Below are 14,561 nucleotides of genomic sequence, written 5' to 3' on the forward strand. Positions count from 1 at the left end.
TCTCTCTCTCTCACCTCTCTCTAAAACTAAGAGCTTTATTAAGCTCGTCGTCCTGGCCGAGACGCATAGAGCATTAATATATTAGCTAGAAGAAGAAAAAAAAGGTAAGGAGAAGTAGAGTAGAAGGGGAATGAAGAGAAATATCGTAATTAAGAAATAACGAAAATGTGTATTAATGTATCTCTATGAATGAAATTGCCACGGTGCCTCCGAGCGATATTCAAAACAATATAACGAGAGGTAGAAAATGAGCTCAAATGAAAGAAAGATATCGTGTGATAGACAATATAAAGGGCTACACACCGGCGCAGACGGTAGTGAAAACGGAGACCGGAGGTGGCCGTAAAACACGCGCGAAGTCGGCACGGCGCTGCTGTTTTCTGCTCGCTGCTGCCGCCGAGCGATGTTTCGGATGTTACCGAGAGATATAGAGAATGAGTTAGAGCGTGATACAAATTGGAGGTGATAGGCAACATGTAGGGCTACTCACCAAAGAAGAAATCGGCGAAAACAGAGATTGGAGACGATCAGAAAGTGCGTGCGAAGTCAGCACAAAACTATAGTTCTAGCCCACATCCCACCAGTTCTAACTTGTATCCCACCAGTTCTAGCCCACATCTTGCTAGTTCTAATCAAAGCCATTGTTTTTTTCATACTAAGTTGTTAATTCTAGGTTCCACGTTAGTTCTAGCCCACATCTCACCAGTTCTAACTTGTATCCCACCAGTTCTAGCCCACATCTTACTAGTTCTAATCAAAGCCCTTGTTTTTTCATGCTAAGTTGTTAATTCTGGGTTCCACGTTAGTTCTAGCCCACATCCCACCAGTTCTAACTTGTATCCCACCAGTTCTAACTTGTATCCTACCAATTCTATCCCACATCTTGCTAGTTCTAATCAAATCCCTTGTTTTTTTCATGCTAAGTTGTTAATTATAGGTTCCACGTTAGTTCTAGCCCACATCCCACCAGTTCTAACTTGTATCCCATCAGTTCTAGCCCACATCTTGCTAGTTCTAATCAAAGCCCTTGTTTTTTTGATGCTAAGTTGTTAATTCTGGGTTTCACGTTAGTTCTAACACACATCCCACCAGTTCTAACTTGTATCGCATCAGTTCTAGCCCACATCTTGCTAGTTCTAATCACAGCTCTTGTTTTTTTCATGCTAAGTTGTTAATTATAGGTTTCACGTTAGTTCTAGCCCACATCCTACCAGTTCTAACTTGTATCCCACCAGTTCTAGCCCACATCTTGCTAGTTCTAATCAAAGCCCTTATTTTTTTTCATGCTAAGTTGTTAATTCTGGGTTCCACGTTAGTTCTAGTCCACATCCCACCAGTTCTAATTTGTATCCCACCAGTTCTAGCCCACATCTTGCTAGTTCTAATCAAAGCCCTTATTTTTTTCATGCTAAGTTGTTAATTCCGGGTTCCACGTTAGTTTTAGCCCACATCCCACCAGTTCTAACTTGTATCCCACCAGTTCTAGCCCACATCTTGCTAGTTCTAATCAAAGCCCTTGTTTTTTTCATGCTAAGTTGTTAATTCTGGATTCCATGTTAGTTCTAGCCTACATCCCATCAGTTCTAACTTGTATCCCACCAGTTCTAGCCCACATCTTGCTAGTTCTAATCACAACCCTTATTTTTTTTCATGCTAAGTTGTTAATTATAGGTTCCACGTTAGTTCTAGCACATATCCCACCAGTTCTAACTTGTATCCCACCAGTTCTAGCCCACATCTTGCTAGTTCTAATCAAAGCCCTTGTTTATTTCATGCTAAGTTGTTAATTATGGGTTCCACGTTAGTTCTAGCCCACATCCCACAAGTTCTAACTTGTATCCCACTAGTTCTAGCACACATCTTGCTAGTTCTAATCAAAGCACTTGTTTTTTTCCATGCTAAGTTGTTAATTCTGGGTTCCACGTTAGTTCTAGCCCACATCCCACCATTTCTAACTTTTAACCCACCAGTTCTAGCTCACATATTGCTAGTTCTAATCACAACCCTTGTTTTTTTCATGCTAAGTTGTTAATTATAGGTTCCACGTTAGTTCTAGCCCATATCTCACCAGTTCTAACTTGTATCCCACCAGTTCTAGCCCACATCTTGCTAGTTCTAATCAAAGCCCTTGTTTTTTTCATGCTAAGTTGTTAATTCTGGGTTCCACGTTAGTTCTAGCCCACATCCCACTAGTTCTAACTTGTATCCCACCAGTTCTAGTCCATATCTTGCTAGTTCTAATCACATCCCTTGTTTTTTTCATGCTAAGTTGTTAATTATAGGTTACACGTTAGTTCTAGCCCACATCCCACCAGTTCTAACTTGTATCCCACCAGTTCTAGCCCACATCTTGCTAGTTCTAATCAAAGCCCTTACTTTTTTCATGCTAAGTTGTTAATTTTTGGTTCCACGTTAGTTCTAGCCCACATCCCACCAGTTCTAACTTGTATCCCACCAGTTCTAGCCCACATCTTACTAGTTCTAATCAAAGCCCCTGTTTTTTTCATGCTAAGTTGTTAATTCTGGGTTCCACGTTAGTTCTAGCCCACATCCCACCAGTTCTAACTTGTATCCCACCAGTTCTAGCCCACATCTTGCTAGTTCTAATCACAGTCCTTGTTTTTTCATGCTAAGTTGTTAATTATAGGTTCCACGTTAGTTCTAGCTCATATCCCACCAGTTCTAACTTGTATCACACCAGTTCTAGCCCACATCTTGCTAGTTCTAATCAAAGCCCTTGTTTTTTTCATGCTAAGTTGTTAATTCTGGGTTCCACGTTAGTTCTAGCCCACATCCCACCAGTTCTAACTTGTATCCCACCAGTTCTAGCCCACATCTTACTAGTTCTAATTACAGCCCTTGTTTTTTTCATGCTAAGTTGTTAATTATAGGTTCCACGTTAGTTCTAGCCCACATCCCACCAGTTCTAACTTATATCCCATCAGTTCTAGCCCACATCTTGCTAGTTCTAATCAAAGCCCTTGTTTTTTTCATGCTAAGTTGTTAATTCTGGGTTCCACGTTAGTTCTAGCCCATATCCTACCAGTTCTAACTTGTATCCCATTAGTTCTAGCCCACATTTTGCTAGTTCTAATCAAAGCCCTTATTTTTTTCATACTAAGTTGTTAATTCTGGGTTCCACGTTAGTTCTAGCCCACATCCCACCAGTTCTAACTTGTATCCCACCAGTTCTAGTCCACATCTTGCTTGTTCTAATCAAAGCCCTTGTTTTTTTCATGCTAAGTAGTTAATTCTGGGTTCCACGTTAGTTCTAGCCCACATCCCACCAGTTCTAACTTGTATCCCACCAGTTCTAGCTCACATATTGCTAGTTCTAATCACAACCCTTGTTTTTTTCATGCTAAGTTATTAATTATAGGTTCCACGTTAGTTCTAGCCCACATCCCACCAGTTCTAACTTGTATCCCACCAGTTCTAGCCTACATCTTGCTAGTTCTAATCAAAGCCCTTGTTTTTTTTCATGCTAAGTTGTTAATTCTGGGTTCCACGTTAGTTCTAGCCCACATCCCACCAGTTCTAACTTGTATCCCACTAGTTCTAGCTTATATCTTGCTAGTTCTAATCAAAGCACTTGTTTTTTTCATGCTAAGTTGTTAATTCTGGGTTCCACGTTAGTTCTAGACCACATCCCACCAGTTCTAACTTGTATCCCACCAGTTCTAGCCCACATCTTGCTAGTTCTAATCACAGCCCTTATTTTTTATGCTAAGTTGTTAATTCTAGGTTCTACGTTAGTTCTAGCCCACATCCCACCAGTTCTAACTTGTATCCCACCAGTTCTAGCCCACATCTTGCTAGTTCTAATCAAAGCTCTTATTTATTTCATGCTAATCTGTTAATTCTGGGTTCCACGTTAGTTCTAATCAAAGTCCTTGTTTTTTTCATGCTAAGTTGTTAATTATAGGTTCCACGTTAGTTCAAGCCCACATCCCACAAGTTCTAACATGAATCCCACCAGTTCTAGCCCACATCTTGCTAGTTCTAATCAAAGCCCTTATTTTTTTCATGCTAAGTTGTTAATTATAGGTTCCACGTTAGTTCTAGCCCACATCCCACCAGTTCTAACTTGTATCCCACCAGTTCTAGCCCACATCTTGCTAGTTCTAATCAAAGCCCTTATTTTTTTTCATGCTAAGTTGTTAATTATGGGTTCCACGTTAAGTCTAGCTCATATCCTACCAGTTCTAACTTGTATCCCATCAGTTCCAGCCCACATCTTGCTAGTTCTAATCAAGTTAGAACTGGTGGGATGTGGGCTAGAACTAACGTGGAACCTATAATTAACAACTTAGCATGAAAAAAACAAGGGTTGTGATTAGAACTAGCAAGATGTGGGCTAGAACTGGTGGGATACAAGTTAGAACTGGTGGGATGTGGGCTAGAACTAACGTGGAACCCAGAATTAACAACTTAGCATGAAAAACACAAGGGCTTTGATTAGAACTAGCAAGATGTGGGCTAGAACTGGTGGGATACAAGTTAGAACTGGTGGGATGTGGGCTAGAACTAACGTGGAACCCAGAATTAACAACTTAGCATGAAAAAAACAAGGGCTTTGATTAGAACTAGCAAGATGTGGGCTAGAACTGGTGGGATACAAGTTAGAACTGGTGGGATGTGGGCTAGAACTAACGTGGAACCCAGAATTAACAACTTAGCATGAAAAAAACAAGGGCTTTGATTAGAACTAGCAAGATGTGGGCTAGAACTGGTGGGATACAAGTTAGAACTGGTGGGATGTGGGCTAGAACTAACGTGGAACCTATAATTAACAACTTAGCATGAAAAAAACAAGGATTTTGATTAGAACTAGCAAGATGTGGGCTAGAACTGGTGGGATACAAGTTAGAACTGGTGGGATGTGGGCTAGAACTATAGTTTTGTGCCGACTTCACACGCACTTTCTGATCGTCTCCAATCTCCGTTTTCGCCGATTTCTTCTTTGGTGAGTAGCCCTACATGTTGCCTATCACCTCCAATTTGTATCACACTCTAACTCATTCTCTATATCTCTCGGTAACATCCGAAACATCGCTCGGCGGCAGCAGCGAGCAGAAAACAGCAGCGCCGTGCCGACTTCGCGCGTGTTTTACGGTCACCTCCGGTCTCCGTTTTCACTATCGTCTGCGCCGGTGTGTAGCCCTTTATATTGTCTATCACACGGTATCTTTCTTTCATTTGGGCTCATTTTCTACCTCTCGTTATATTGTTTCGAATATCGCTCGGCGGCACCGTGGCAATTTCATTCATAGAGATACATTAATACACATTTTCGTTATTTCTTAATTACGATATTTCTCTGCATTCCCCTTCTACTCTACTTCTCCTTACCTTTTTTTTCTTCTAGCTAATAGATTAATGCTCTGTGCGTCTCGGCCAGGACGACGAGCTTAATAAAGCTCTTAGTTTTAGAGAGAGGTGAGAGAGAGAGAGAGAGAGAGAGAGAGAGAGAGAGAGAGAGAGAGAGAGAGAGGAGATGAGAGAGAGAGAGGAGAGATGAGAGAGAGATGATGTGAGTGCTGGGTCAGAGAGGAGAGAGAATAAGGATAGTTTGGGAATTTTACTTTAGCTGGCATGTGATAATTAATTAAAAGGGGTTACAGTACAAAGTGTCACACTTCAAGGGGCTGATCCACATGGGGAAAAAAATGAGGGGATTTGTCACATGAAGTTTTTGCTTTTGGGGCCTGGACACTAAAAAAACATGTCATTTTGATTATCAGATTATTAGTTTAAAATTTGATTATAGATGGAAACACAATTTTGAATCGAATTTGGATCCTATTATCTATGCACATCGCAAAATATTTTTAGCTCGTTACACGGTCCATCTCATCATGTGTTCCACACCCGCCGAATCGCCATATTCCAGCCCCTAGCGTTTTTCAAGATCCCAAATAGTTCCCACGTGTCTTTGAAAAACCCAAAGAGGGAAACTCAAATCCACGCCTCCCCTCCAAAATAAAAACTAAAACATTCAAATTACTTTAAAAACAACAAAAATTCAGATCTAAACCAAAAAACCCCTCCAAAATTTAAAGAGAGAACATTTGAAATCCGTCAAAACACAAATCGAACCCCGAAAGTTCCCCCCCGCTCTTTTCCCTCTCCCGCCCTCTCTCTCTCCCCCACCCCTCTCATTAATTCTTCCCCGCCTCCTTATTACCCTCTCCCTCTCTCTCTCTCTAAACCCATCAATTAATGGATCACCCCATTTCCCTCTCCCGCCCTCTCTCTCTCCCCCACCCCTCTCATTAATTCTTCCCCGCCTCCTTATTACCCTCTCCCTCTCTCTCTCTCTAAACCCATCAATTAATGGATCACCCCATTTATAGATCCAAACGGCTATGGAATTTGATAATGGATCCTAACTGGCTCAAACGGGTCTGTAATTTGAATTATAAACCCAAACCGAACGGGTCTTAAATTTGATATTGGATCCTAACTAGGTCAAATGTGTCTGTAATTTGAATTATAACCCTAAACGAGTCTGAAATTTGATATTGGATCCTAACTGGATCGAGTTTGAGTTCAAAACACACAAATAGCTTTTGTAAAAAAAAATGAAGGGTAAAGGATTCAAACCCATGACCTAAGAGCTAATAACCAAGTCACCTAACCATAACTCCAACCACTACATTATGAAAAATCGACTGCAGTAAACAATTTAAAACTATTATTTGTTATAAATATAATCTTGAAAAAATTAATAGATTATTATTATTATTATTATTATTATTATTATTATTATTATTACAAATCCATTCTCATACTCGTGATTTATTATTTTTGAATACGCGCATCGCTTGTAAACCCCAAACGGCCATAGATCCGTGTTACTCTGCTTTGAAGTATGGCGAAGCTACATAATTTAATCCAACTTGACATGTTATTTGTTGAAAACTTTTATATTATATTAATGCTTTCAAAGAAGGTTGATGATAAATTATATTCTGAATGAACAAAATTTTAAAACAGCCCCAAAAAGATTTTTATTTTTTAAAATCGACTGAATTTTTATTTATTTATCAAAATCGACCTATTTTTTATTACGTGGGTTTAATGAAGTTCCTAAACAGTCTGTGTTGGCAACCCCGACTGTTTAAGAGAGTGTTAAACCCTAATTAGAACATTTAAACTTAAAATTTTGATGTCCTAAACAGTCGGGGTTGGCAACCCCGACTGTTTAGGAATGTCATTAAGCTCACGTGGCAAAAAATGGGTTGATTTTGAAAAAAAATAGGTTGATTTTGAAAAATAAAAAACTTTTTGGGGTTGTTTTGAAAAATTTCTCTATTCTGAATTTATGGGAAGAGTGACTTTAGTGCACACTTGATTCCATGCAAGAATTTTACTTGGTTTAGTTAAAAAGATTGGATGCACTTTTTTTTTATGTAGAAGGCGACAAGGGTAATTTGTTGTCACACGGTTCTTACTTGATGCCTTGTTTTTTTTTTGAAGAAAAATGTTCTTTAAAGATTTAGGGCTTGTTTGTTTCGTTTCCCCTAGAATCCAAAACCCATTTTCCTTTACTTTTTCACTTTCCCCCACTTTCCAAAACCCACATTTCTTTACTTTCTCCACTTTCCTCCAATAATATCGTTACAACTCATCCTACCACATCTTATTTCATACTTTTAAAAATAAACAAAACACAAGAAATGAGTCACATCAATCAACTCATCTAACTCACTTTCCCCCCACTTTTCTTTGTTTTCTATCATCTTTAAAAATTACTTACATCATCTAATAATATGGTGACAACTCATCACATCTCATTAAAATTTTCTTCCATCACTTTCCTCCAAAAAAACAAGGATAGTGGAGGAAAACTCATCTCATCTCATCATCCAATAATATGGTGACAACACATCTCATCTCATCTCATCTTATTTTTTTTCCCCAACTTTTAAGAATGAACCAAACAAAAAAAAATCTAAACAATGAAAGTGGAGGAAAACATCAAAAATTACTCACATCAACCAATAATATAGTGACAACTCATACTTTCCTCTATTTTCTTTTATAGCTTTGACGAACCAAACCTCTGAAAGTGGAGGAAAACGTCAATTTTCCCCAACTTTTAAGAATGAACCAAACACAAGAAAAAAATCTAAACAAGGAAAGTGGAGGAAAACATCAAAAATTACTCACATCAACCAATAATATAGTGACAACTCATACTTTCCTCTATTTTCTTTTATAGCTTTGACGAACCAAACCTCTGAAAGTGGAGGAAAACGTCAAAAAATATTTTCTTTTCCCCCACTTTTCCCCACTTTCTGTATTTTTTTGCGAAACAAACAGGCCGAGAATATAAATTCCAGTAAGGAAAATAATTTAGAGCTTGTATTTGCAGTTAACTCAAATTTTAATTGATTTTCTTGATATTTTGTGTTCTATACCATTGTACTCTCTAAGGGCTTCTCCAACCGGACGCTAAAACACCAAGTTAGCGTCCGGTCCTCACTCCAACCGAGCGGCATCGGCTCTGCTAAAATAGCGGGCCGCTACAGTGTTGCGCCAGAAATGGTGTAGCGATGGCGCATTATTATTATTATATTTTTTTTTGTAAAAACTTGAAATGGAAGGTTTTTTATAAGAAGAAATACAGAAAAACTTTTTTTTTCTTTTGTTATTTATATTTGTATTAATAATATATGTTATTTTATATTAACTATTATAATGAAATTAGAGTATAAAATAATTATTAAAATAAAATTCAACAATAGAAGGAATATTTTAAATAGATAAAAATGTTAAAAGATAAGAATAATAAAAGGAATATTCTTTTTGGTGTAACATTTGGTGTAATGGGTTGGAGATGGAATAATGATTTGGTGTAAAAACTACATCAACTAGGTGTAAAAACTACACTATTTTGGGTTTTATGGTTGGAGATGCTCTAAACGCCGTACAGAATTATTTTTCTTGTATGTCGCAGGGGATCATTTGACAATATGTTATTACTTTGCTCCATAAATTAACTTGAAAAGAAATTAAATTCCTCACTAAATCGAGGACAAAAATTTGAGTTACTATACCTTTCCGTTTAGACGGAAAAATGATGTCTAAAATTCAGAGCATATGAGAACTACAATAGAATAGTCTAAAGGGAGTATCTGCAATTAACATAAATCTTTTGATTCATTTAGTTGACATTTTGGTCTGTTTCTATTTTTATTTTTATTTCCTTTGATGCAGCAACAATTGACGGGGAAGTTTAAGATTGTGGCGAGGGAGGACTCCAAGAAGAGAAAGGGCCGGAGTTGAGATTGAGAAATGGTGGATAGATGAAAGTTTATGAAATTTTTTTTTTGGCATTAGAATTGTATTATGTTAATTTTAAATTAGGTTTGTGGAATGTGTAGTTGAAGTAATTTATTTTCTCGCTTATTAGTTTGATATGAAGTAAATTGGGTGATGGTCTTGATGGAAGTTTTCTTCTTTTTTGTTTTTGTGCTGTGTATCTGGGATAATTTTCATGCAAAATGGGATAATTGTTAAAGTGGAATAATATTTCACTAGTGGGATATTTTAGTGGGATAACTAGGAACAATTTTGTAAAGCAGGATATTTTGATAAAATAACGTGGGATAAATTTTTATAATCATGAAGTATATATTTATGCATTTTGAAGATATAAATATAAATACTATTTATGTATTTTAAACTTACTATTATTAATTAATAATTGCTTACAAGAATGTTTGTTACTATTAAATAACTTTTGGTTAGACTATAAGATATTGATAATTATTATTATGATGATGGTTTAATGATGGTGATAATCATAATAGGAAATAAGTAAAGAAAAAAATAAAAAATAACAAAATAAATACGAGTTTTAGTTTTTTACCACATAGTTCCAAGCTAAAACTTGGAATAATTTGAGAGACTAGAACTCTCATTTTTGTATAGAAAAATAAAAAAAGTGGGATAATTTTGTACAATTATCCCAATTCTAGTTTTGTTAAAGTTCTGCTTGACTAACACTGTAAAATTTTATTCTAGTTTTAGTTTTATGTGACTAACACCTTAAAATTTTGTTCTAGGTTTAGTTCTATGTGACTAACACCTTAAAATTTTATCCCACAGATTACCCCAGTTCTAATTTTAAGTTCTAGGTGACTAACCCCCCTTAGAGAGTTTCAGGTGGAAGTTAAAAGGTCCTAACGAAACATGAACAAAGTGGTTTGAGAATTCATAATGAAGATCTGATTACTCTTTTCATGTCGAAGACTTGAAATCGGGCTACTGCTATAACATTCCAAATATTAAGTAGTGTTTTATAATTGATCATTTTTTAGATCTATCATTTTAAGATGTAAAGGAAATTAGATGATAATTATAGTGAATGGTCATGTTGAAGTATCCCCTAAGCATGAAATGGAGTAATAGCATTAAATAAATATGCATTATGCGTCCTACTCTTTTCGTTTTCGCAACACTGTTACCTTCTGAAAGTCAATCTTCTATCAATAAAGAGAGATAAGAAGATCATACATACAACTGGGTTAGCCGTAGAATGCTTAGAATATTGTACAGTAGATCTGGCTACAAAACTCAGTTGTGGTCAACATGCCTTTGCAAGTTGTTTTGACCTTATCACGTGACAAAACCTAGGCTCATGTAAGGATATAATTTTGGAATCCTCTTTGAACGTGTTGGTGAGATTTGAATTGTGCTGATATTGAATCTCTTTCACCATGCCAAGCTCCAAACTTATGCTCAAGTTTGAGGATTATTTTTGAGGCAAAGACAAATATCTAGCGATTAGAAGTTAGTCCTCCGACGTGAATGTACTCTTCATATTGTTGAAGAAATAACGACTAGTAGAATAAAAAAGAATGAATGAAGGACATACTTGGTATATTATCATGTCGATAGAGCTGAATATCAGGAATGATAATATTAAAAAAGGAAAAAAAGACAGATTATATAGACAATATCAAAACTTTAGGATGAAGTCCTTGTTTGTTGCCATAAAATGAATGGATAGTTCAGTCACACGTACACAAGTGAACTTGAACTTGTTGAATAGAATCTTGAGGGTATACATTTCTAACTTGAACTAGATGTACCAACATTACTCAGAAAGTAGCCAACGGAGCACGAGCAACAGTGAAATATGATGAGAGATCGACATGGAGATCATCGTACATGTGCAAGAATGGATGTTCCTGAACAAAATGATGAAAATTACCTGACTAGAAACAAGAGAGACGGTGCCCTGTTGCATAATGGAGATAGTAAACAGTATGTGTAATGTTTTCTGTTCTTACCAAGAGTAACAGTGCCGAATGTCTATCCTCTGGCTTCTTCTGTATGCTGCGGAATCAAGTAAATGAAAGATGTTAGCAAAGTAATTTCTGTATGCTGTTTTCAACAAAAATGAAGAAGTTTGGATCATTTGGTAAAGGATATTAAGATGGATATATTGTCTACAAATCTAAATATGCCTTTATTAGATGAAAATAGAGAATGATTACTCTCTTTGTAAAGTTCTATATGTAGAGGTAATGCTTTAGAGCTTTGTTTCAGTTTTGATGTCTCATATGTTAAAATGAGATTCTTGATGTACATAAAACTCTCTATTTGGTGAATGAATAAAATCTTTTCATTGACCAAAAAAATTTCTGTATGCTGCGGAATCAAGTAAATGAAAGATGTTAGCAAAGTAATTATGATAGCTTAAAAAAAATCTAAGTCTGTGATTACTACAACATTTCAGCTATTGATATGGCAGAGAAGTCCTATAGCATTATCCCTAGATAGGGGGAGATGTGACAGTGAAAAAAAAGGTTACTGTAAAAAGAATAAAGAACATGGTTAACTAAGGATAGACCCATACACTATTGCCCAATAGCGGATAGACCCCCTATAGTTCTATTTTTGCGAATAGATCCCCTGTCTTATTGCCAAATTGCAGATAGATCTCCTGTGTGATTTTTTTTGACTCTTTTACCCTCAGAAGGTCCTCTGAGGGTAAAAGGGTCAAAGAAGTTCATTTAGGGGTCTATCTGCAACAATAGAACTACAGAGGGTCTATCTACAATTAACCCTAAAGAATAATGCACTATTAGCTACAGATGTTTTGAAAAAGAATGAGTGAGTGAGAGCTATGCAAGCATAATGGAAATAGTTTCATTTTCCTCTCTTTCATTGCTCACCTATGTAATTGGTTATTACTTATGTACTTCTTCCATAGCATCCTTGTTACTTTTATGAATCACTCATTCAAATTGTGGTGCTGTGAAAAATCTTTAAAAATTCAAAATGCCCTGAATAAATTTGCTGCCACCTTGGTTAATGATTAGTAAAAACATGATAATTTAGTTCCAACACAAATCTGATCAACAGATCTATCAAACTTACATATTTAAAAAAAATTAAGCTTTTCATGCCATGAACATTGGATACATACAATCGTAATTTAACTTTTAATTTACAGAAAAAGGTGAATCGTTGACGTAGTTTTGTTATATTAAAGGCAAAGAAGAAACGTTGAATCATTTAAAGGAAATAATATGGGGATAATTGCATATAGGCTCCTGATACTATGGGTATAAAGTCACTAATAACCCCAAACTACTTTATTAGCACTTAGTCCCTAGAAACTCAGAAGACATTATTTCTCCTGTTAGGCTACAGTACCAAGAGGGAATCACGTGATGATAAACTGTCTTTTTTGTCATCAGTTTAATTGGAAAGAATACTAGATTACCATCTTAATTGATGGCCAAAAAAAGTAACACCTTCTGAGATGAGATGTAAGTGTTAATAAAAATATTTCGGAGGGTACAAGTGCCTAAACCCTCAATAGTACAAGGCGTTTATGTCCAATTAATCAAATAAATATGATTTATATCCATATTTACCATGTGGAGATAAATGAGCAGAACTCCTCCGAGAACTGGTCCGAAGGGGCTCGAGGTGCTGGCTGATCAACAACTGCTTCCAAAAGTTCATAAAAGCTATCGACAGGAGGATATGGGAACTGACCGGTTGCACATTCCAGCATAACTAAACCCAAGCTCCAAATATCACTTGAATAGCCATGTCTGTTTCCACTTATACGTTCTGGCTATTAAAACAAACAGTCAACATCAATAAAAAGTACTTAGAATATGAAACTATAATCCACAAGTCTTATCATAATTTTGGAGTTTTGATATAATGGTTTGAGAGACTTTCACATGGTACCAGAGCCAACCCTAGTTCGAATATTGCTGGCCATGGATTTAAGCCATGTGCCGTTGATTAGCTACCTTATTTGGTTGCGACACACACACACACACATGTAGTACACACACATATATACATAGATACATATGTACGTACGTACGTACCTACCTACATACGTACAGACATGTTTTCTGGGCGGGAGGGGTTAGTGGTATATTATATATATATTATAATATATATATATATATATTATATATATATATATAGAGCAGAGAGAAGAGAGAGAGAGAGAAGAGAGAGAGGAAGAGAGAGAGAGAGCAGAAACGAGACGAGAGAGAGACGAGAGAGAGAACGAGAGAGGAGATAGAGAGAGAGTGAGCCAGCAGCTACAATCCACTTAAGTGGATATGAGCCCTAATTGAAGGGAGGACAATATAGCGAGCTCCTCTTGCTAACCACGAACGCAGTATCACAGTATGGTGCTTCACAGCTAGTGCCTTCCTATCCACCTTGTTCTTTGCTAATATTGATGTGCTTTGGATCAACAAGAAAGCCAATCTGAATCTAAGTGTTGTTTTTAAGTTCTGGGTAATATAGAAAAATAATGTGAATCAATGGTGCTTTTAGGGGAAAACCATAAGTAATAAAACGTGAGCTGCACAGTTCACATATTTACTTAAATTTTAGCATTCATTCAGGAAAAAGTGTAAAATCAGAATAAAGAGCCTTTAATCTTTGGAACTATAAAAAATTCAAGATGTATAGATTATTATTGTTAGAGATTTTGATAATCGAACAAACAGGTCCCGATCCATTATTCTAACATCCTCATAACGTGTTTGTTCCATTTTTTTAAAGGCAAGGAGAAGGGGTGGTGCTCGCCATGATTGCAGAGGAGGGGAGGGGTCGCTTGAGGACAAGGAGGAGGGATGCCAGCTGTTTATGAGGAAAGGAGAAAACAAGAAAAGGATCTTTTCTATTTCCTTTTAGAGCCTGTTTGGTACATTGCCATAAAAAAAAAGAAAACACAAAACCATAATGAAAACCATTTCAGAACATTTAAGAGGGTTTCTCATATTTGATTTATTTGGTTTGTTTCACCATTAAATCATAGGCTGAAAAGCATTGTTTTCCATTTCTTGGATTTGTTTCAACATCCAAAAATCAAGAAATCTGTCTCATTTCAGCCACTTTAGTCACTTCGGGTCTCGAAAAGATGAGTGAGACAATATTTTATTACTCATTAAATACATTTCTCACCCATTTTCACTCACTTTGGGTCTGAAATGAGTTTTCTACACATTCTGACGTGGCAGCACATTTCACACCTCCATTTCTTTAAATCACTCAAC

At 36.5% G+C, this 14,561-nt stretch overlaps 1 protein-coding gene across 2 annotated transcripts in view; it reads right to left on the reverse strand.

The window, feature by feature from the left end:
* Window positions 10,915-14,561, reverse strand: part of LOC109844506 (mitogen-activated protein kinase kinase 2-like) — a 30,421-nt gene continuing 26,774 nt past the window's right edge. For both annotated transcript variants that reach the window (XM_020413560.1, XM_020413561.1), the window contains exons 6-8: window positions 12,903-13,108; window positions 11,307-11,352; window positions 10,915-11,204 (exon numbers count right to left, since the gene is read on the reverse strand). In XM_020413560.1, coding sequence (XP_020269149.1) covers window positions 11,115-11,204; window positions 11,307-11,352; window positions 12,903-13,108 — 342 coding nt within the window. In that variant the 3' untranslated portion in view covers window positions 10,915-11,114. The remainder of the gene's footprint in view (window positions 11,205-11,306; window positions 11,353-12,902; window positions 13,109-14,561) is intronic.

Source organism: Asparagus officinalis, chromosome 6 (genome assembly GCF_001876935.1).
Source record: "Asparagus officinalis chromosome 6, Aspof.V1, whole genome shotgun sequence".
Classification (NCBI taxonomy): domain Eukaryota; kingdom Viridiplantae; phylum Streptophyta; class Magnoliopsida; order Asparagales; family Asparagaceae; genus Asparagus; species Asparagus officinalis.